An 18,404-nucleotide genomic window follows, 5' to 3' on the forward strand; every position below is an offset into this window, starting at 1 on the left:
TCACCTGTGTGCTGATAGAGGAGCGCCGTTGTGATGTCATATCCACAGTGGCTGGCCGTGGTGAACTGCTTACATCCATCTGCAGCTTTGAGGGTGTTGCTGAGGAAATTAAACAGATAAGAGATTACCAGAATAATTTTTTTTTTTCATCAGGCAGAATATCAGAAAATACAACACAAAAGCAGATTTTTGCTGTTTTCATTCAGTGCTTACATGTGCAGGTGTTATCAGAGATGGCGGTGTGTGAAGACTTGTGGGAGCTCCTGGAAGAGGTGGAGGGCGAGCGACTGTCACTGAAACGCTCTAGTACCTTCTTCAGACTGTTGTTTAACTGCGTTTCAGAGCCAGAAATCTACAGAAAATAATTATTTTGTCATATTATTTCATATATACAGCTGGCGTCAGAATTTGTATGCCTCCTAAATCATTAGCCTCCTGTATATTTTTCCCTAATTTCTGTTTAACGAAAAGAATTTTCAATACATTTTAACATGATAGTTTTAATAACCAATTTCTAATAACCGATTTATTTTATCTATACCATGATGACAGTAAATAATATTTGACTAGATATTTTTCATGATAGTTTTTAGCTTAAAGTGACATTTAAAGGCTTAACTAGGTTAATTAGAGTAACTAGGCACATTAGGGTAATTAGGCAAGTTATTGTATAACAGTGGTTTGTTCTGTAAAACATTGCTTAAAGGGGCTAATAATTTTGACCTTAAAATGGTTTTTAAAAAATTAAAAGCTGCTTTTATTTTAGCTGAAACAAAACAAATAAGATTTTTTCTAGAAGAAAAAATATTAGCAGACATACTGTGAAAATTTCCTTGCTCTGTTAAACATAATTTGGGAAATATTTGAAAAAAAATTTTAAATCACAGGAGGGCTTATATTTTTTCTTTAACTTCAACTGTATATATTAGTTCAGTTGATCAACACACAGTAAAAATAGTAATATGGAAGGTAATTGTTGCAATTTAAAATGAATGTCTTCTATTTGAATACATTATTAAATATCATTTATTTCTATGATGCAATTACATTTTCAGAGATCTTTTCAGTGTCACATAATCACTCAGAAATGACTTCATATGCCGATTTTGCTGCTTAAAACATGATCAGTGTTAAAAACAGCAGTGTTGTTTTAAAGGAATAGTTTGCCCATAACTAAAAATTCTGTCAGCATTTACTCAACCTTCATTTGTCACAAACCTGTTTTTTATGTTGAACAGAATAGACGTTATTGAAACATATTGGAAAATTGTATCCATTGACTTCTATAGGATTTGTTTAGTTTTGTTTATGGAGATCAGTGGCTACAGGTTTTGAACATTTTTTTAAATATCTTCTATTGTGTTTAAGAGAAGAAGAAAAACTGAAAGGTTTGGAACAACTTGAGGGTGAGTAAATTAGCATTTTTTGGGTGTACTATCCCTTTAATAATGTTTTTAAAAAAACAAGCATTTTGTTTCAAAATACAGATTGTTTGCTTGTTTTAGCTGAAATAAACATTAATTATTAAATAAATTTGTTTTACAATTATAACTGTTGAAATATAGTAGCCAACATTAGAAGTAAATCAAAACACTGATCAAAGTTAATCAAAGTTGCTCTAAGACATAAACGTTTAACGGGTTTGATGAAAGGTTTTGATCCACTTAAAATGTTGTTAATGTATTAATATTTTTTAGAAACATATTTTTAGTCTTCGTTAATAACTAAAAGTTCAAAAGAACAGCATTTACAGAGTATATACAGGAACCCGAGAGTGAAATTCGATACCTTTAAGATGTTTTTTAAGACTCTTTCCACAAATCAAAACCTTATAAACCACTTTTCAACCGGAAACACTGGTGAGATTTTAACTTGCAGTATATTTATTAAATATTAATACAAGAAATGAATTCAAAATTAAAACATTATTCATATACTGAATAAAAATCTATTAAATCTAGCTAATTCAGCAGGTTGGTGCCTATAGAACTGCAGAAATAATGATGTTGCCTTGGTAACAGCATCCTGATATTTGCAGATTTAATTTAGGTAAACTTTAGCATACAACCATACATTGCATAATCAAAACTGATATTAAAAACAGCATTTAAGACTTTAATACTTTTTAAGGGCTTTAAATTTCTCTACATTGATTTATCAACTTTTAATACTTTAAGACCGCCCGGACACTCTGATTTATTTGGAAAAAACAATCAAAAAAACTTGAGTACCACAGTTTAAATGTATTAACTGACAATTTCTGATTTTCAGTTAATACATTTAACATGTGGTACTCAAGTTTCTGCCCAAATTTGATGCATCCCTGCAGAATACATAATTTTTCAAAAGTATTGTATGTGATAAAGATGTTTTAATAAATACTTCCAAATGAGACATGCACTAATCTTTTAATCATCCACACATAAATGATTAACCCCTGCTATATTCACTAACTCTAATGTAAAAAAATTCTATAAAATCAGTCTGCCATAGATAAACTACATAACATCATGTTCAGTAAATCACAATAATGGGTTATTTCAGAGATGTTTCCCATCTCACCTTGTCTGCTGTGAGTTCAGGCGGAGATTCCTCTATTCCCATCTCTCTCCTCCGCTCTGCTCGCACCTCAGCATAACTACACACAAGAAATACAGACAATTAGCAAAAGAAGGTCACTGTAGGTATTTTTTCCGGTTGTGGTAGGCATCTGTGTGCCTCTGCGTACCTGACAACAGTGTGTGTGCACACAATGAACTCTGGTCTTGAGTTCCACTGGTGATACGTGATGTAGTAGTTAGTCTGGAGCCAAATCCACTGCTGTCCTTTGGTTAAAAAGCGATAATAGCATGATTTCCCTTTTCCAAACTGCATTACTGCAAGCAGATAAAAAGACAAATGAGGCAAGTGGTACCTAGTGAACATTTTTTATTTATGTTTGAATTATATTGACTATAGGCAAAGTCCCTTTAAGGCAAGTCATTTCACTCAGTGGCCATCTTTGAAACGCCTCTCGGGCTGTTTGCTCTGGCATTGTGTTTGAATGGGGAACCATCAAATTCTCCAAAATTGCTTGCCAAGCTTACGATTAAATTTCATATTAGGAATCAACCATAAAATTAAACAACAACTGTGTCATTAGTTTCATTTGTAAACATCCTTCCCCTGGAGACTCGTCAGTCTATATCGATCTCTAATTAGCTCCTGTAATAGAAGACAGGGCTTTATTCGCCATATGGACCGTTACACTTTTCCCCATTCAAAACAATATGAGAAACATGTCTTGTGTATTCTATTGTCTTTGCTATAGGCATTTAATATTTGTGATAGTTAATAATTTATGACAAATACTGTGTGTGTGTGTGTGTGTGTGTGTGTGTGTGTGTGTGTGTGTGTGTGTGTGTGTGTGTGTGTGTGTGTGTGTGTGTATATATATATATATATATATATATATATATATATATATATATATATATATATATATATATATATATATATATATATATATATATATATATATATATATATATATATATATATATATATATATATATATATATATATATATATATATATATACACACATGGCTGGTTTCAAATCGTCATGGATTAAGAAGTAAAACATCATTCATTCCAATACTTTGTTTAATATGGCTAATTCGTTTAGGAATGAAGCAAGTGACTCTCTTCATGAGGTAATCACTGAATCGATTCAAATGGTTCAATCAAAAACAGTTTTAGGGCTTTATTTTAACAATCTAGGCGCAAAGTCTAAAGCGCATGGCGCAAAGGCATTAAGGGCATGTTTCAATGCACTTTTGCTAATTTAAAGATGGAAAAATACGCTCTGCGCCACGGCGCATGGTCTAACAGGGTTGTGCTTTTTCTCTTAATGAGTTCTGGGTGTGTTTTGAGTATAAACCAATCAGAGTCTCATCTCCCATTTCCTTTAAGAGTCAGTTGCGTCGCGCCATGGCGCTTTGTAAGTGTAAAAACTGAATGGACAAACTGAACGCTTCACTAGCAAGAAAACAGTTAAACAGAGCATTTGCAGCGAGAGGATAAAGAATGAGCCTCCTCCAATTGGCCTTTACTTTCTCTTTCACCTTCTCGTTCTCTCTTTCATGGATAAGGAAACGTGTTGTAAGCACAGACATCCATTACCCTGCATATTTAATTTCGTTTGTTAAGCTCAAAGATTTGTTTCAAAACGATTTCTAAATTCAGTTCTAATTTCCAGCAAACCAATAAATGAGCAATAATAGCGAAGTGTGGTCAAAAAAACAAAAAAGTTATATCCAAAGACACGCCCTATGCCTCATATGGTCCAAAACCTGACAGGTGGACAAATCTAACCAAGTTTTTAATAAAACAAATATAAATTTGCATATAATAAATACTACTACTACTACTAATAATATTATACAAAAGCAAATTGTCATGACTAAACTACAAAAAGCCCCCCGAGATGAAGGCATGAAGGCAGTGGTTTTTATATTTATGTAGAACATAATCATTTTTAAAATATTTTAATCCTTTAATTCTTGTTCATTTGTAAAGATATTTGTGTATTGCTGTACATCCTGCGTGTTTTAAGCAATGTGTAAGCGAGGCGCACAACTAACGCGCTCTGTGCTGGACTTTAGACCTACTTTCAGTTGGTCTATTGCACAGTTTATTTTAGTTCCTCAAAATAGCAACACACCAACGATGCACCTTAACCACCGAAACAACATAATGAATTCACAAAGTGGTACAAATGGATTTGCCATTTAAACAACCTGGCGGAAAATGGGAAAATCAGTGCTACGCTGGTTTGAAAATAGCAACACCTCAGGGCAAACAGGTCTGAAATGCACAGATGTTCTGCTGTGGCTATGTTTGAAACTATTTTTACTGGTGAAACAGGGAAAATAGACATAATTGTGTTTAAAAAAAAACAAAAAAAACTTCCTCACTTCTACTTTGTTAAAGTGTTCAATAAAAATCAACATCATATTTTCTCATGCTGATATATGACACTTTTTTGATATTTGATAAAAATGATATTTTGCTTGTGGGTGACAGGGAGAGTTTACCCTAAAATGAAAATTGAATCTTCATTCACTCATCCTTTACTTGTTCCAAACTTTTAGGAGTTTCTTTCTTCTGTTGAACACAAAATAAGGTATTTTGAAAAATGCTTAAAACCTGTAACCATTGACTTCCATAGTATTTTTTCCTACTGTGGAAATCAATGGTTACAGGTTTTTAGCTTTCTTCAAAATACCTTATTTTGTGAATCGTAAAAAGAAACTTATAAAAGTCTACAACCACTTGAGGGGGAGTAAAAAGTGAGTACATTTTCATTTTGGGTTGAACGATCCTTTTCATTATTTCATATCTCAAATGTAAAAAACAAAACAAAACTGATTTTACTGCTTCCACAACTGATAAGGGCTTTCTTATTGCATTTTGTACCCTAAAATACATTTTGTAATAAAGAGATATATTATTATATCATCTAAAACCAAATAAATAATGTACACCCCTATTTTTTGTGTAATACTTACAGTGCTCATGGCATTTGGCCAGTGAATGCAGGTCATCTACATGATAATAGTCATAGCCTGATGTTCCCAATACCTCAAACGGCATATAGCCAATGATAGGTGGAGCTCTGTAACACAACAAAACCCACACACCTCAATGAAGAAATATGAATAATGGTTAAAAAATATGGATGAAATTATACAGTAAGTCTGCAAACCTGTGATCTAATAGGAGGAACTTCCACTCCAGACTGTGTCGAGATGTGAATTCTTCATTGGGCTCCTCCACCATGCACATTTCCTGTACACAATCAATACCAACACACGTCGATGTCAGTGTTGTTTACACATTTAATGCCTTAAGATACATGCAGAGAGAGTTTGTGTGTAATGCAAATCTACTTTTGCTATGGATGCTATTGATTTCTTGATTGACTTTCAGCTTACTTTGATGAATTGGGGCTTTGCAAGCCTCACAGTTGCAATAAAACAGAGTTGATCATCGAAGGCCGGCTGCAACGAATGCTGCAGAATTCCCTCAAGGCCATTACGGGTTTTTTGAGGCACTGAGAGAGGAGAGATTTGTGTTAAAGAAACCGTTAATCTATACACTGCGATCAATCTAAATCTAGCGAGAAACAAACAGGAAACAAACACTTACTGTTGACAAGTGACTTAAAGTTGCCGATAAACTTAACATATTCATATACAGGCGGTTTCTTGGGATCCACAGAACCTCTGAGCATGTGACAACAAAACTCCATCTGGTTCTTGGCTATAAAAACAAAGCAACAGAAAACATATATGGCACATGATAATACAAATTTAGATCTGCGTGTTTGTAATAGAGCAAACATTTGTGCACAGTAGAATACATTCCCACTCGAAGCCAAATGTCAAATTCCCTGACTTCTCCATGGCTTTCAATGACAAAAAAAAACTTAATTTTCCTTACATATGGTTTAATGAATGATAATGAATGAAAAAAAAATTTAATTGTGCTGCATAGCCCCTCCAGTGATTCTGTAATGACAGCATTTTTATCCAAAATCAATCAAACAATGTAAAATCTAAAGGTGCAGTAGGTGATCTGGGAAAATGATAACTTGCATAATAGCATTGAAAACATCATGAACACATTTTCAGTTGTGTAGCAAGCAAAACTTGTCATAATGTACAATATTCTCTGGCTATTTTAGGATATTCTAATATAATGTACACCTTTCCGTTAACCCAACAGCGAGCCCTGATGGTTGGCATGATTACAGGTAAAAAGATGATCCTACTTAATTGGAAATATCCAAAGGCTGCTTGTTATCAGAGATGGTTGAACGAGTTGCTTTATGTCATTCAGATGGAACAACTACATCTTGAAACTTCACAGGAAAAAAAGCTAAAACCACATGGGGGACCTATCTTAAGACTTCTGGGAATCTAGCATTTTAAGTTTTTGTTTCTAACCTATACATTCAGGCTTTGTAAAGATGCTATATTTTTAATTGCATAAACATTTTTAGTCCTATGCTTTAAGCAGCAGTCACACTACACTTTTAGGGCTCTATTTTAACGATCTAAGCGCAAAGTCTATAGCGCATGGTGCAAAAGCATTACGCCATGGTCTAAAAGTGTTGTGCTTATTCTCTTAATGAGTTATGTGTGTGTTTTGAGAATAAACCAATCAGAATCTCATCTCCCATTCCCTTTAAGAGTCACTTGCGTCGCTCCATGGAGCATTTGCTATTACATGGCAGACTTTGTAAGTGGAAAAACTGAACGCATCACTAGCGAGAAAACAGTTAAACAGACCACCTGCTGTGCCAGGATAAAGAATGAGCCTCCTCCACTCAGCTTCGTGGATAAGGAAACGGAGTTGTACACGCTCTACTGAAGACATCCATTAGCCTACATATTTAATTTCTTTGTTAAGCGCAAAATTTGTTTCAAAACTATTCCTAAATTCAGTTCTAATTTCCAGCTAGTGAAAAACTGCACAATAATAACGAAGTGTGGTCAAAAATATCCAAACACACAACCTGTTCTTATGCCCCATATGGTCCAAAACCTGACAGGTTGACAAATCTAAGCTTGTTTTTAATAAAACAAATATAAATATGCAAATAATAAATAATTCTGCTACTGCTACTACTAATAATAACTTTATACAAAAGCAAGTTGTCATGAATAAACTGAAAAAAGCCAAATAAATACATTTAGATCATTTACTTTAATCATTACTATTGGAATGTGAAGAGACTTAACCATTCATTCAATCATTTTCCTTCGGCTTAGTTCATTTTTTATCAGGGGTCGCCACAGAGGAATGAACCGCCAAATATTCCGCCATATGTTTATGCAGCAGATGCCCTTCCAGCTGCAACCCAGTACTGGGAAACACCCATAAACTCTCACATTTACACACACTCTTATACACTACAGCCAATTTAGTTCACCAAATTCATCTATAGCACTTGTGTTTGGACTGTGGGGGAAACCGGAGCAACCAGAGGGAATCCACACAAACAGGGGGAGAACATGCAAACTCCACACAGAAATGCTAACTGGCCTAGTCGGGACTCAAACCAGTGACCTTCTTGCTGTGAGGTGACAGTGCTAACCACTGAGCCACCCTGCAGCCGACTTTTGACTAGCACAATAAAAAAAGTTTCTGAAGCCAGTCAGCTATTGCACCTTTAAAGCAGCTTGCAATTTCTTTAAATTGTCACAGATTTCAGGAAAAACAATGTTGAAATTCTTTTCACACTATCTACATTGTTTCATGGTAAATAACATTATATTCACATGTAGAAAGTGCCCATTTAGTGTGCATCGAGCTGTCATTGACATTTTAAAAGTAATTTTTCTAATGTTACTGTTGGAGAGATTTTAAGATTTTTAAGTTTTCTTAATCTGATAATTTAGAGGCATTCATGTATAAAACACGATGCACTAGGCTACATTAGCTTCATATAGCCAAGAGGTAAACAATATGTAAAGTAAACATCTGATAACATTACTAATTACTTCATGTAAAAAGTAATCAGATTACTGATTACTTTACTTTGAAGTTACTTTTAAAGCATAAAATATACCTATAAAAATACAAAATATACTGCAGCTCTTTCAGTAATTAATACTCACTGAAAAACATTACAATGGGTTGATCACAGCAGCTTGACATATTCAAAAGACTTAAAAAATTCTCTCATCGTTCACTTGTTCCAAACCTGTTTGTCTTTTTTTTTAAACACAAAAGAAGACAACCGGATACCTGTAACCATCGACAACCATAGTATGAAAAAGCACTGCAGTGTGTGGGTGTTCTGTGTTTGTCTGAGGTAATTAGTCTACCAAAATGTGTATATTCCTTTCAAAGCATAAAGCTGATCGTCAGTTCTTGTCACGTGACTCTCGGTTTTTAACTGGGGCACCTGGAAAATATGCGCTCCGAATACGCACATGCAAGCCCTGCGCCTTCATTAGAAACTATATTTCTAACAAACTATATTTGTAACGTAAATGATGCAATTACATTGACTTTAGTAACTGTAATCAAATTACACAAATTTAAAATGTAGTTTGTTTAATTACTGCATTCCCCAAAAATGTAATTGGAATACAGTAACACGTTACTGTGGAACACGTTACACCCAGCTCTGGTCTAAACTGACCGAAATGAACAAAACTTCTTGATAATCAAAAAAATATACAAATACTTGTCGTCAGCAATGGAAAAAAGGGAAATAAAAGGGAAAAAACACCACAGCACAACAAATATTTTGTGGGAGATTAGACACTCACACTTGAGGTAATCAGAGTTGAGGTTTTCAATGTCTGGTGATGAGGACAGGGCTTTATACACTTCTCCATGATCCACCAGTGGAAGAAAGTTCAGAAGGTTCTGATCCATAAGGTCCGACTGAAACAAACACAATTATATACGAGCATATAAATGTAACAACTCCAGGACATAAAGGAATCTTTAAATGGACTATAAACAATCTACCAACTAAACACGCACATCCTCTCTCACTTACAGGAAGATGCTCCAGTAAAGAGGTTACGCTTTCTGAGATGTAAATGATATACCCATCTGTCAGCATCACGAGGAAGAATCCATCCAGTGCCTTAAAAACATAAAAACCCATTACTTAGTTACTAAAAATAAGATTAAGAGGGTTTATGAAAAATGAAAAGACATTAAACATGAATGAGAACGCATTCATATTCTATTCATGGAAACATCTTTCAAATATTAAGTGAAACACAAACAAAGCAGAGTCTCACCTCCAGCATCAGCTGCGAAAACTCCTCATTGCTGAGAAACGGAGGTTTCCAATCCTGCTTGATGTCACTTGATTCCGATTGAGCAGCGTTTTCTGCATGTGAACACAGACACTTCCTTGTGACTTGTTTTCCTGATGTTTCAATTGCTTAGAGAATGTTTTTGCATTTTTATGCACATCGAGCTGCATTTGTGATGGAAAAACAGGTTAAATTGTATATATTTTGTAATATTGTCCAAACTAATTATTAAGATTTCAATGATGCGAAGCCAAATCATTACTCCAGTCCTCAGTGTAACATGATCCTTCAGAAATCACTCTAAGATGCTGATGTGGTGCTTATGAAGCATTTCTCTTTATCGGTTTTGAAAACAGTTAATAATATTTTTGAAAATCTTAATATAAAAACAAATTATATTTAACCATATTTAATGTCACTTTTGATTAATTAAATGCACATCTGCTGAATAAAAATATATATAAACAACTATATATGTCTAAAATAGTTGACATCTCTGAAAAGAATATTAATATAACAAAATATTCAACTAAACATTATGTATAACTATATAGTAATCTATTACAATGAAAAGAGCAGTGCGGTTGCACTTTAAATAGAGCAGGGGTGCAGAAAACAATGCAGTGCATATTATTTTCTTGCATGATCTTATTACAGTGCATATTTAAACTAACCACTAAAAGTCATTATAGAATTTCAAACAAATATTTTTAACAGTGTGAAAAATCAGTGGTAATATAACAGTGAATCTGGAACGAGAGGTTACACATGCTGCATTGTGGAATTGTGTGCAGAATAATCACTTTTTATACTGCACTCTTTTGACATTTTTGTAGGTCATTCGGGTATTGCATGCAAACAGAAAATTTGCATAAAGCTCACAACACACATACTGAAGAAACGGCATGAGCGGTGGAAACTGCATAGTAGTAGAATGGCATGATTAATTAAGAATACGGTTACCACTGTGATAAATTCATTGTGAAAAGTGATGAATATACAGGATTTCGCTTGTAAATTATATGGCAATAATCTTTTTTTTTTTTTGCAAAAGCAGCAGTTTACAAAAAAGCAATCACAAACACATTAATGCAATAAATGTAATGGCAAAAAAATAAATCTGTAAGTATTCTAGATCAGGGGTTCCCAAACTTTCAGCCAGTGATCCCCAAAATAACAATGCCAGTGACTCACAAACCCCAATATCCTGAGGTGGTTATAAATATATCAACCTTGCACACAATGCCGCAGACATACGAATAGGCCCAAGTCTATTCAGAATTTAATTTTAAAGAACGCCACTTGGAAACCATCCTCCATGTTTACATGTGGCCTGTATTTATTTTTAATGTACGTGAGTGCCATAAAAGCTTCAGCAAATTTAACCTGGTGCCATAAAATCAACGTGCTGCATCTGACACTATTGCTGTGTCTTTAATATCATGTAATCACCCCAGGTAGGCTGTGCAATTGATATCGGCTTCTAACGATTATGAAAAAACATTAATCGAGATAAACGATTATTGCATCATATACCTACCCTTTCCAGTTGTACACATTACAGTAAGTTCCTCTGCAAAGCTCAGTTTCACGTGAACATTACTAAAAGCGTGTACTATAATGTAACTTTTGCAGTCAGGATGCATTGATAGTTCATTGATGTACTTTCGAATCATTCATGTTTAGCGCGAATGAGACTGCATGCTGTTGTGTGTGCGCGCGCTCAGCCTCAGAAACCTCAGAGCACACACATCTAAAGACATCTTAATGTGCGCGCTTTAATGGTCAAATAGGTGTCAAAGCGCGATGTTTAGGGATTATTCATATTGACCCTCATTTGTGTAATAAACCAAAAAACATGTGAAAGAGAAACCATATATCAGAGCCGCAATGCTCTTAAAGTGACAGCTTGCAATATTCCTGCTGCCGACTGTTTTTATCATTAATCAAACAACAAATGGAGAAAATCACTCACTGCTCTTGACAGAAGGACTGTTGTAGCTAAAGTTTTTTCCTTACAGTAAAGATGCTTAAAGTACAGTTTGTTTCATATTTTTATTTTTTTTATAATAATTTTTTGGGGTTTTCACCTTTAATGGACAGGACAGTAGAGAGTATTGACAGGAAAGCGTGGGCAGCAGAGAGAGGGGAAGGATCGGCATAGGACCGCGAGGTGAGAATCGAACTCGGGTCGCCCTGAGCATCACTCCGATACGTGTGTCAACGCACTAACCACTACACCACTGGTGCCATATGACTTGTTTCATATTTTTATTATATTGTATTTACATTTCCTTTCCTTATTTACATGGAGGAAAATAACTGTATTTGTATAGTTGAAGTCAGAATTATTAGCCCTCCTGAATTATTAGCGACCCCTTTCCTCCTAATTTCTGTTTGATGGAAAGAATATTTTTTCAACCTATTTCTAAACATAATAGATTTAATAACTCATCTCTAATAACTGATTTCTTTTATCTTTGCTATGATGACAGTAAATAATATTTGACTAGATATTTTTCAAGACAAGCATTCAGATTAATGTGTGATTTATAGGCTTAATTAGGGTAATTAGGCAAGTCATTGTATAACAGTAGTTTCTTCTGCAGACAATCAAAAAATATATTGCTTAAGGGGGCTAATAATGTTGACCTTAAAATGGGTCTCAAAATATTTAAACCTGTTTTTATTCTAGCCAAAAAAAAAATAAAAAAAATCAGACTTTCTTCAGAAGAAAAAATATTGTAGGAAATAGTGTGAAAAATTCCTTGCTCTGTTAAACATCATTTTGGAAATATTTAAAAAACATTTCACAGGAGGGTTAATAATTTTGACTTCAACTGATAATCGTTTTGAATAATCGTGATTACAAATATGACCAAAATAATCGTGATTATGATTTTTCCCCATAATCGAGCAGCCCTAACCCCAGGGGTTACAAAAAATAAATAAATAAAAATCAAAAGGCTGATGGCTTTTTATTTGCATGTTGTTGTTTTTATGTAACTTTAAACATTAAATGAATAGGATTTTTGAAAATCAACAAGCGACCCCCATATTGTCCCGATGCCCACGTTGGGAATCACTGTTCTAGATGACTGCTGAATTGCGCTATTATACACATTGTGAAACAGAACATAAATGAACCTCTACAAATAAGCATTTATTTGGCCTCACCTTTGTGCTTGCGCAGGTAGTCGATGCTTTTTTGCAAAATCGTAGACTTGTCCATCTTTCGTGTGTTTCCAGGCAACATGGTCCCAAGTTCTTTAATGAGCACGTTGAACTGGTCTCGCCTTTTCTTCTCCGACTTATTCCTCGAAACTCTGCCATTGAAGATAAACATGAAAACATGCGAACGCATTAAACAAAGATACAAATGCTTATTCATGAAGAACACAACCTAGCAGAGTTCACACTTTTTTAATATGAGTTACAGGTTATTTTACAGTGTCCTTAATACAGTAAACTACACATTTAAGCACCGAGTAATATTAATTAACTACTGTATTACCTACTGCATGGTTGTATGTAATTATGCATAATTTATTATTATTACTATAATAATAACTAAATACATGAAATGTGTAACAAGCATACTGTAAATGTTATAAATAAAAAGGGTGAAGTATGTAAAGTATGAATGTATGTAAAGTGTTATTAAATGACTTGCAAACAATTAACAGTAACATTTAACAAAAAGTATTAATTTCCTAACATTTGTTGTGCCATTAGTTAGTCGGGAGTGTCCACACTGGGTCCAGAGGGGGCGATGTCCTGCAAAGTTTAGTTCCAATCCTAATCAGACATACCTAGGCTAGCTAGTCAAGCTCTTACTAGGCTTTCTAGAAACATCCATGCAGGTGCATTGAGGCAAGTTAGAGGTAAAATCTGCAGGGTAGGGTTGCACCAGCTGTTCATAAGTTCTTTCTTAAACTGGAACGTAAAGTCCACACTAGGGGCTTAGTAACTAATAACTAGTTTGTAACTAAATTTGTTTTCACTTCGGTTGCACCACATGTTCTTAGGGCTAAACCGTAGTTAGTAGGTCATAAGCTCTCCGTAAAATCATGAGGATTCTTTTTCGAAGGACATCCTGGGATTTTTAATGACCACAGAGAGTCAGGGCCTTGGTTTGAGTCCCCGTCACTATACTGGGGCATTAGGACCCACCCAGACTGCAGGTTGGGTGCCCCCTGCTGGCCTCACTAACACCTCTTCCTGCAACAACCTAGCTTTCCCATGTGGTCTCCCATCCAGGTACTGACCGCAGCCCTGCTTAGCTTCAGTGGGCGACCATGTGAGAGTTGCAGAGAGCTAGCTGCCAGCTAAATGTGAGATTTGGGAGGAAAATGTGAGATTTGGGAAAAAAATGAGGTTGTGAGTAGAGGGAGATCATTCTTTATTATGATCGCGAGCTCCTCCAAGTAAACTAATCTCGCCGTCATCTCTTTTCTGCCGTTATACATGCGGGGAGGCTGCCGTAAATATTTAGTTGGAGAGTAGCATTACGTTTAAACTAAGTTCAGTGGTGCAACACAAAAATATTTAGTGGTGTGCAAGTTGTAACTTGGTGTCCTTTTATGACACAACTTACCTACATTTTAACTTACACACTGCTGGTGCAACCGGCCCCAGGACACCGGCCTACCAGGACAGAGTTTGGACACCCCTGAGTTAACTAGCAATGCAAACCACGGCTGCACAATATATCATTTCAACATCAATATAATAGACCACATTTCAAAACGCTTGTGATTTATGGAGTCACTGCACTGCTTATCCACAAAGTTACTAAAACTTTTAGTAATTATCTGTGTTTTTATGACCTGTGTGAGGATTTCAAGTCAGTTTAAAGCATTTTGGCACATTCAGAAATTACGTTTCTTACTTTACTGTACTTATGTTTCAATATACAGGACTATACATTATTTTAGATTTGATTATTATATTTGTGTTTCTGATTATTGTTGACTTTATTACAGAAAATCACAACGCACTGTTTATTTAATATGTACAGTATCATAGCTCTACTCTATTTATCAATGTTTGTGATTGGTTTATAATAATCCATGCAGATGCTTTGCTAAATCATCCCAATGTATGTGAAATTATGAATTCTTTCCAAACAGACCTATTCATTTCATCTGCTAAAATTATACTCAATAATCGCAATATATTCATTCATTCATTCATTTTCTTTTCGGTTTAGTTCCTTCATTAATCAGAGGTTGCCACAGCGGAATGAACCGCCAACTTATCCAGAATATGTTTTACACATTGGATGCCCTTCCAGCTGCAATCCAGTCCTGGGAAACATCCATACCTACTCATTCACACACACACACTATGGCCAATTTAGTTTATTCAATTGACCTATAGCGCATGTCTTTGGACTATGGGGGAAACTGGAGCACCCGCCGAAACCAATGACTTTCTTGCTGTGTGGCGACAGTGCTAACCACTGAGCCACCATGTCACCATCCCAGTATACATCGTAGAAAAATAAAATATCAAAACGTCAGTTTTCCAATATTGTGCAGCTCTAATACAAACTTAATTTCAACAAAAATGTATGCATTGATTATTATTAAGGTACTTATTATATTACATAATTAAAACATATTTATTAAGCTAACAGTTTTAGCATTTTAATAACTAATGTTAGCAAATACAAATGAACACTAACAAATGTATTTCTTCATTGATAATTAATGCATTATTAATGTTAACAGTGACCTAGCCTAAGTATTTCTAATTAAACTTTAGACCATAAAAATAGACAGTAAACATTTTTTTTTGTATGTTTTTTTGCATGTTTTATGATGCATATGCTTGCTTCAGTCTGAATAACTTGCTGTGGGTAACATTATGCAATTTTCCCATATTATTTTTATGGTTCATGAAATAAGTTATAACCATTATACAAAAACTGTTCAAATTAAAAAGATGTTAGTGCTTTAGTAGTTCATATGCAGCACTCTTCTTACAGTCAAATATTAAGTTTTCTACCAGCTGAGAACATCAGATCTGTATGTTTATCCTCCTTTTCTTTAAAATAAGTTATAAAAACATAACCAAAAGCATCAATTTTACTCACCGTTTCGCCTTATCTTTCTCATCTTCCTCCATGAACCCATCAAAAATACTGCCATCATCCCTAAAGAAAGAAAAAAAATAATTATTTCCGTGATGGAAAACATTTTATGTTCCTACATGTTTTTGAAATGTTTGCATATCCCCACAGAGAGAAACAGAGAGGCTGTGTGGTGCTAAAAAATAGATCAAAACCGAAGAAGAACCATCAAAGTCAAACCAAACATACTGTACTTTTTTGAAAGTAGAAATTGGGTCACTGAAAATGTATGTGTGAATAAAAAAAGTGTAACTACATTTTAATAAGCAGGTTTAGTGCAGAAATTTAGACACAACCAAATCATATTTTCTGTTGTGCTACTGAATTATTATTGTTATACATTATTGTCTAAATGTTCAAGTTATTATGTATTTTTGGTTACATTAATGTGTCCTTGTTACAGGGTAACTAATTATGTAACTTTTGAGTGATATTAATTAATTACATGTACTTACTTAACGGTTATGGTCAGGATGAGGTTTAGGTCCAGGATTAGTTGCATGTAATTACGCATAATTAATTGTAATAACTATAGCGTACACATGTAACAAAGGCACCTTAAAACTGGTTTTTTTTAAACAATGTATGTCTTAATTATACAAAGATGCACAGATAAATTGACCAAAAATGACAGTTATTACATTCATAATATTACAAAAGACCTCCATTTCGCAATGCTTATATTAATTTAATTCTGAAAAATGTTATGCTTTCATAAACATAGCAAGCAATTCAACTGCTTTCAACACTGACGATAATAATATTTGAATTGTATTAGCATTTGAAATTTTCACATTTCATTTTGACATTAAGAGCATCACTGTTTGTATTTTTAATACAAGTAATGCAGCCTTTGTGAGATTTCCAAAACATTTTTAATAATTTCAAATATGACTACAAACTTTTAAACGGTTCAGTATTAAAGTACAAATACGACAACTATACCTGTCTCTGGAGCTCATGATAACTCAGTCTTATGGATCAGTCGGGAGATAAAAAAGGCCTCACGCGTTGGGAAGACATTGGTGAAGAGGATCTGCCAACGTGAACGTCTGCAGACATAAAAAACAGAAGATAAGCCAATCATAATTTAACAGCTTAAGTGAATATGTTTGGACCCTTTAGTTAAAGTCAGAGGTGAAAAATTAAAGGGACGGTTGAAATTGAAATTCTGCCATCATTTACATGTTCCAAACAAATTTGAATGTTTGCTTTTTGTTCTGTTGAGCACCAAAGAAGATATTATGAAAAATGTTGGAAACCTGTAACCACTGACTTCCATAGAAAGAAAAAAAACATTCTTAAAAATACCTTTTGACCACACAAAAACAACAACTACAAAAGAAATTTGACCTAGTGAAGTGTGAGTAAATGATGACAGAACTTTTATTTTGGGGAGAACTATCACTTTAAGACAGTTGGGGGCCACATGGCTGCTTGTTCCCCAACAAAAACACAAATGCTGGAAAGGAAGGACTTACAAAAATTGTAATCATCTGACATATTAGCTGTGTAATTTAAAAACCTTCATTTAAGTTTCTTTTATTAAGCATGCAGTTAAAACAACATCACCTCAGCCTTCAAACACTGTGCTCATCATTCCAGTTCAGTCCAACACTTCCATGCAAGTTACAACCACAATATCAGTCAAACTCTTTTGACAAGGACATCCTGACAAAACCAACTGTGATAAATAAGTGTATGAAACGTCACGACTGTGAATAAATTGACACGATAATTTCAAGAGACTGTACTACTTTTTAATACTTGTTAACAAAAGTGTACACAATGTCCTGTTTTTCCTGCACAGCCCCATATTTACCACGGAACTGCCGCCTTTAGGCACATATTATACGAACATTTGCTAACCACCGAACAAAAAAAACACTCACACATCCACACAGATGCTCAGTCAGGTCGGAGTTCCTTCGGTCAGTGGATCACGATGCAGCGCTGCGATGAATAGTCACGGTGGTGCAATAATAAGAAATGCAATGGTGAATTTCATGCGCGCACTTCCTCGAGCGCTCCCGCGAATATGGGTCAGCGGGCCTAATGACTCTCGAGGCGTAGCGGAAGCTTCTTCTGGTCGCGCGAAAACCGCACACTCTCACTATGAGCCTTCAGTTAGCAGTAATGCTATTTATATCGCAGTTTAGACATCTTTTAGCTTCGTTCGGCGGCCGTTCGAGCGCATTTTCGGCAGCGAACAGGATGAAAACATTTAGGCCAGGCCTACTTTACGCGAGCAAGTCAGAGTCATGCGCAGTAGCTACGCCATAAGCGCACGCGGATCACTGCTAAATAGTGTGCATCGAATAAAAGCGTAGAACAGGGTGCTTTTAAAGGTTAAATATTGGTTTAAGTTTACTTTAAGTTTACGTTTCCCTTATGTCAATATTATGTTACGTTTTGTCATTATTCCTTTATACTTA

General features: G+C 34.8%; 1 protein-coding gene across 1 annotated transcript in view; it reads right to left on the reverse strand.

The window, feature by feature from the left end:
• Window positions 1-18,208, reverse strand: part of clockb (clock circadian regulator b) — a 41,462-nt gene extending 23,254 nt beyond the window's left edge. The window contains exons 1-15 of the mRNA XM_056460583.1: window positions 17,862-18,208; window positions 16,915-17,021; window positions 15,934-15,993; window positions 13,011-13,159; window positions 9,816-9,907; window positions 9,566-9,655; window positions 9,330-9,447; window positions 6,193-6,306; window positions 5,979-6,097; window positions 5,750-5,832; window positions 5,553-5,659; window positions 2,729-2,876; window positions 2,563-2,638; window positions 214-352; window positions 5-99 (exon numbers count right to left, since the gene is read on the reverse strand). Of these exons, the coding sequence (XP_056316558.1) occupies window positions 5-99; window positions 214-352; window positions 2,563-2,638; window positions 2,729-2,876; window positions 5,553-5,659; window positions 5,750-5,832; window positions 5,979-6,097; window positions 6,193-6,306; window positions 9,330-9,447; window positions 9,566-9,655; window positions 9,816-9,907; window positions 13,011-13,159; window positions 15,934-15,993; window positions 16,915-16,931 (1,407 nt within the window). The 5' untranslated portion in view covers window positions 16,932-17,021; window positions 17,862-18,208. The remainder of the gene's footprint in view (window positions 1-4; window positions 100-213; window positions 353-2,562; window positions 2,639-2,728; window positions 2,877-5,552; window positions 5,660-5,749; window positions 5,833-5,978; window positions 6,098-6,192; window positions 6,307-9,329; window positions 9,448-9,565; window positions 9,656-9,815; window positions 9,908-13,010; window positions 13,160-15,933; window positions 15,994-16,914; window positions 17,022-17,861) is intronic.
• Window positions 18,209-18,404: the final 196 nt, after the last annotated feature.

The sequence above is a fragment of the Danio aesculapii genome, chromosome 1 (assembly GCF_903798145.1).
Source record: "Danio aesculapii chromosome 1, fDanAes4.1, whole genome shotgun sequence".
Lineage (NCBI taxonomy): Eukaryota > Metazoa > Chordata > Actinopteri > Cypriniformes > Danionidae > Danio > Danio aesculapii.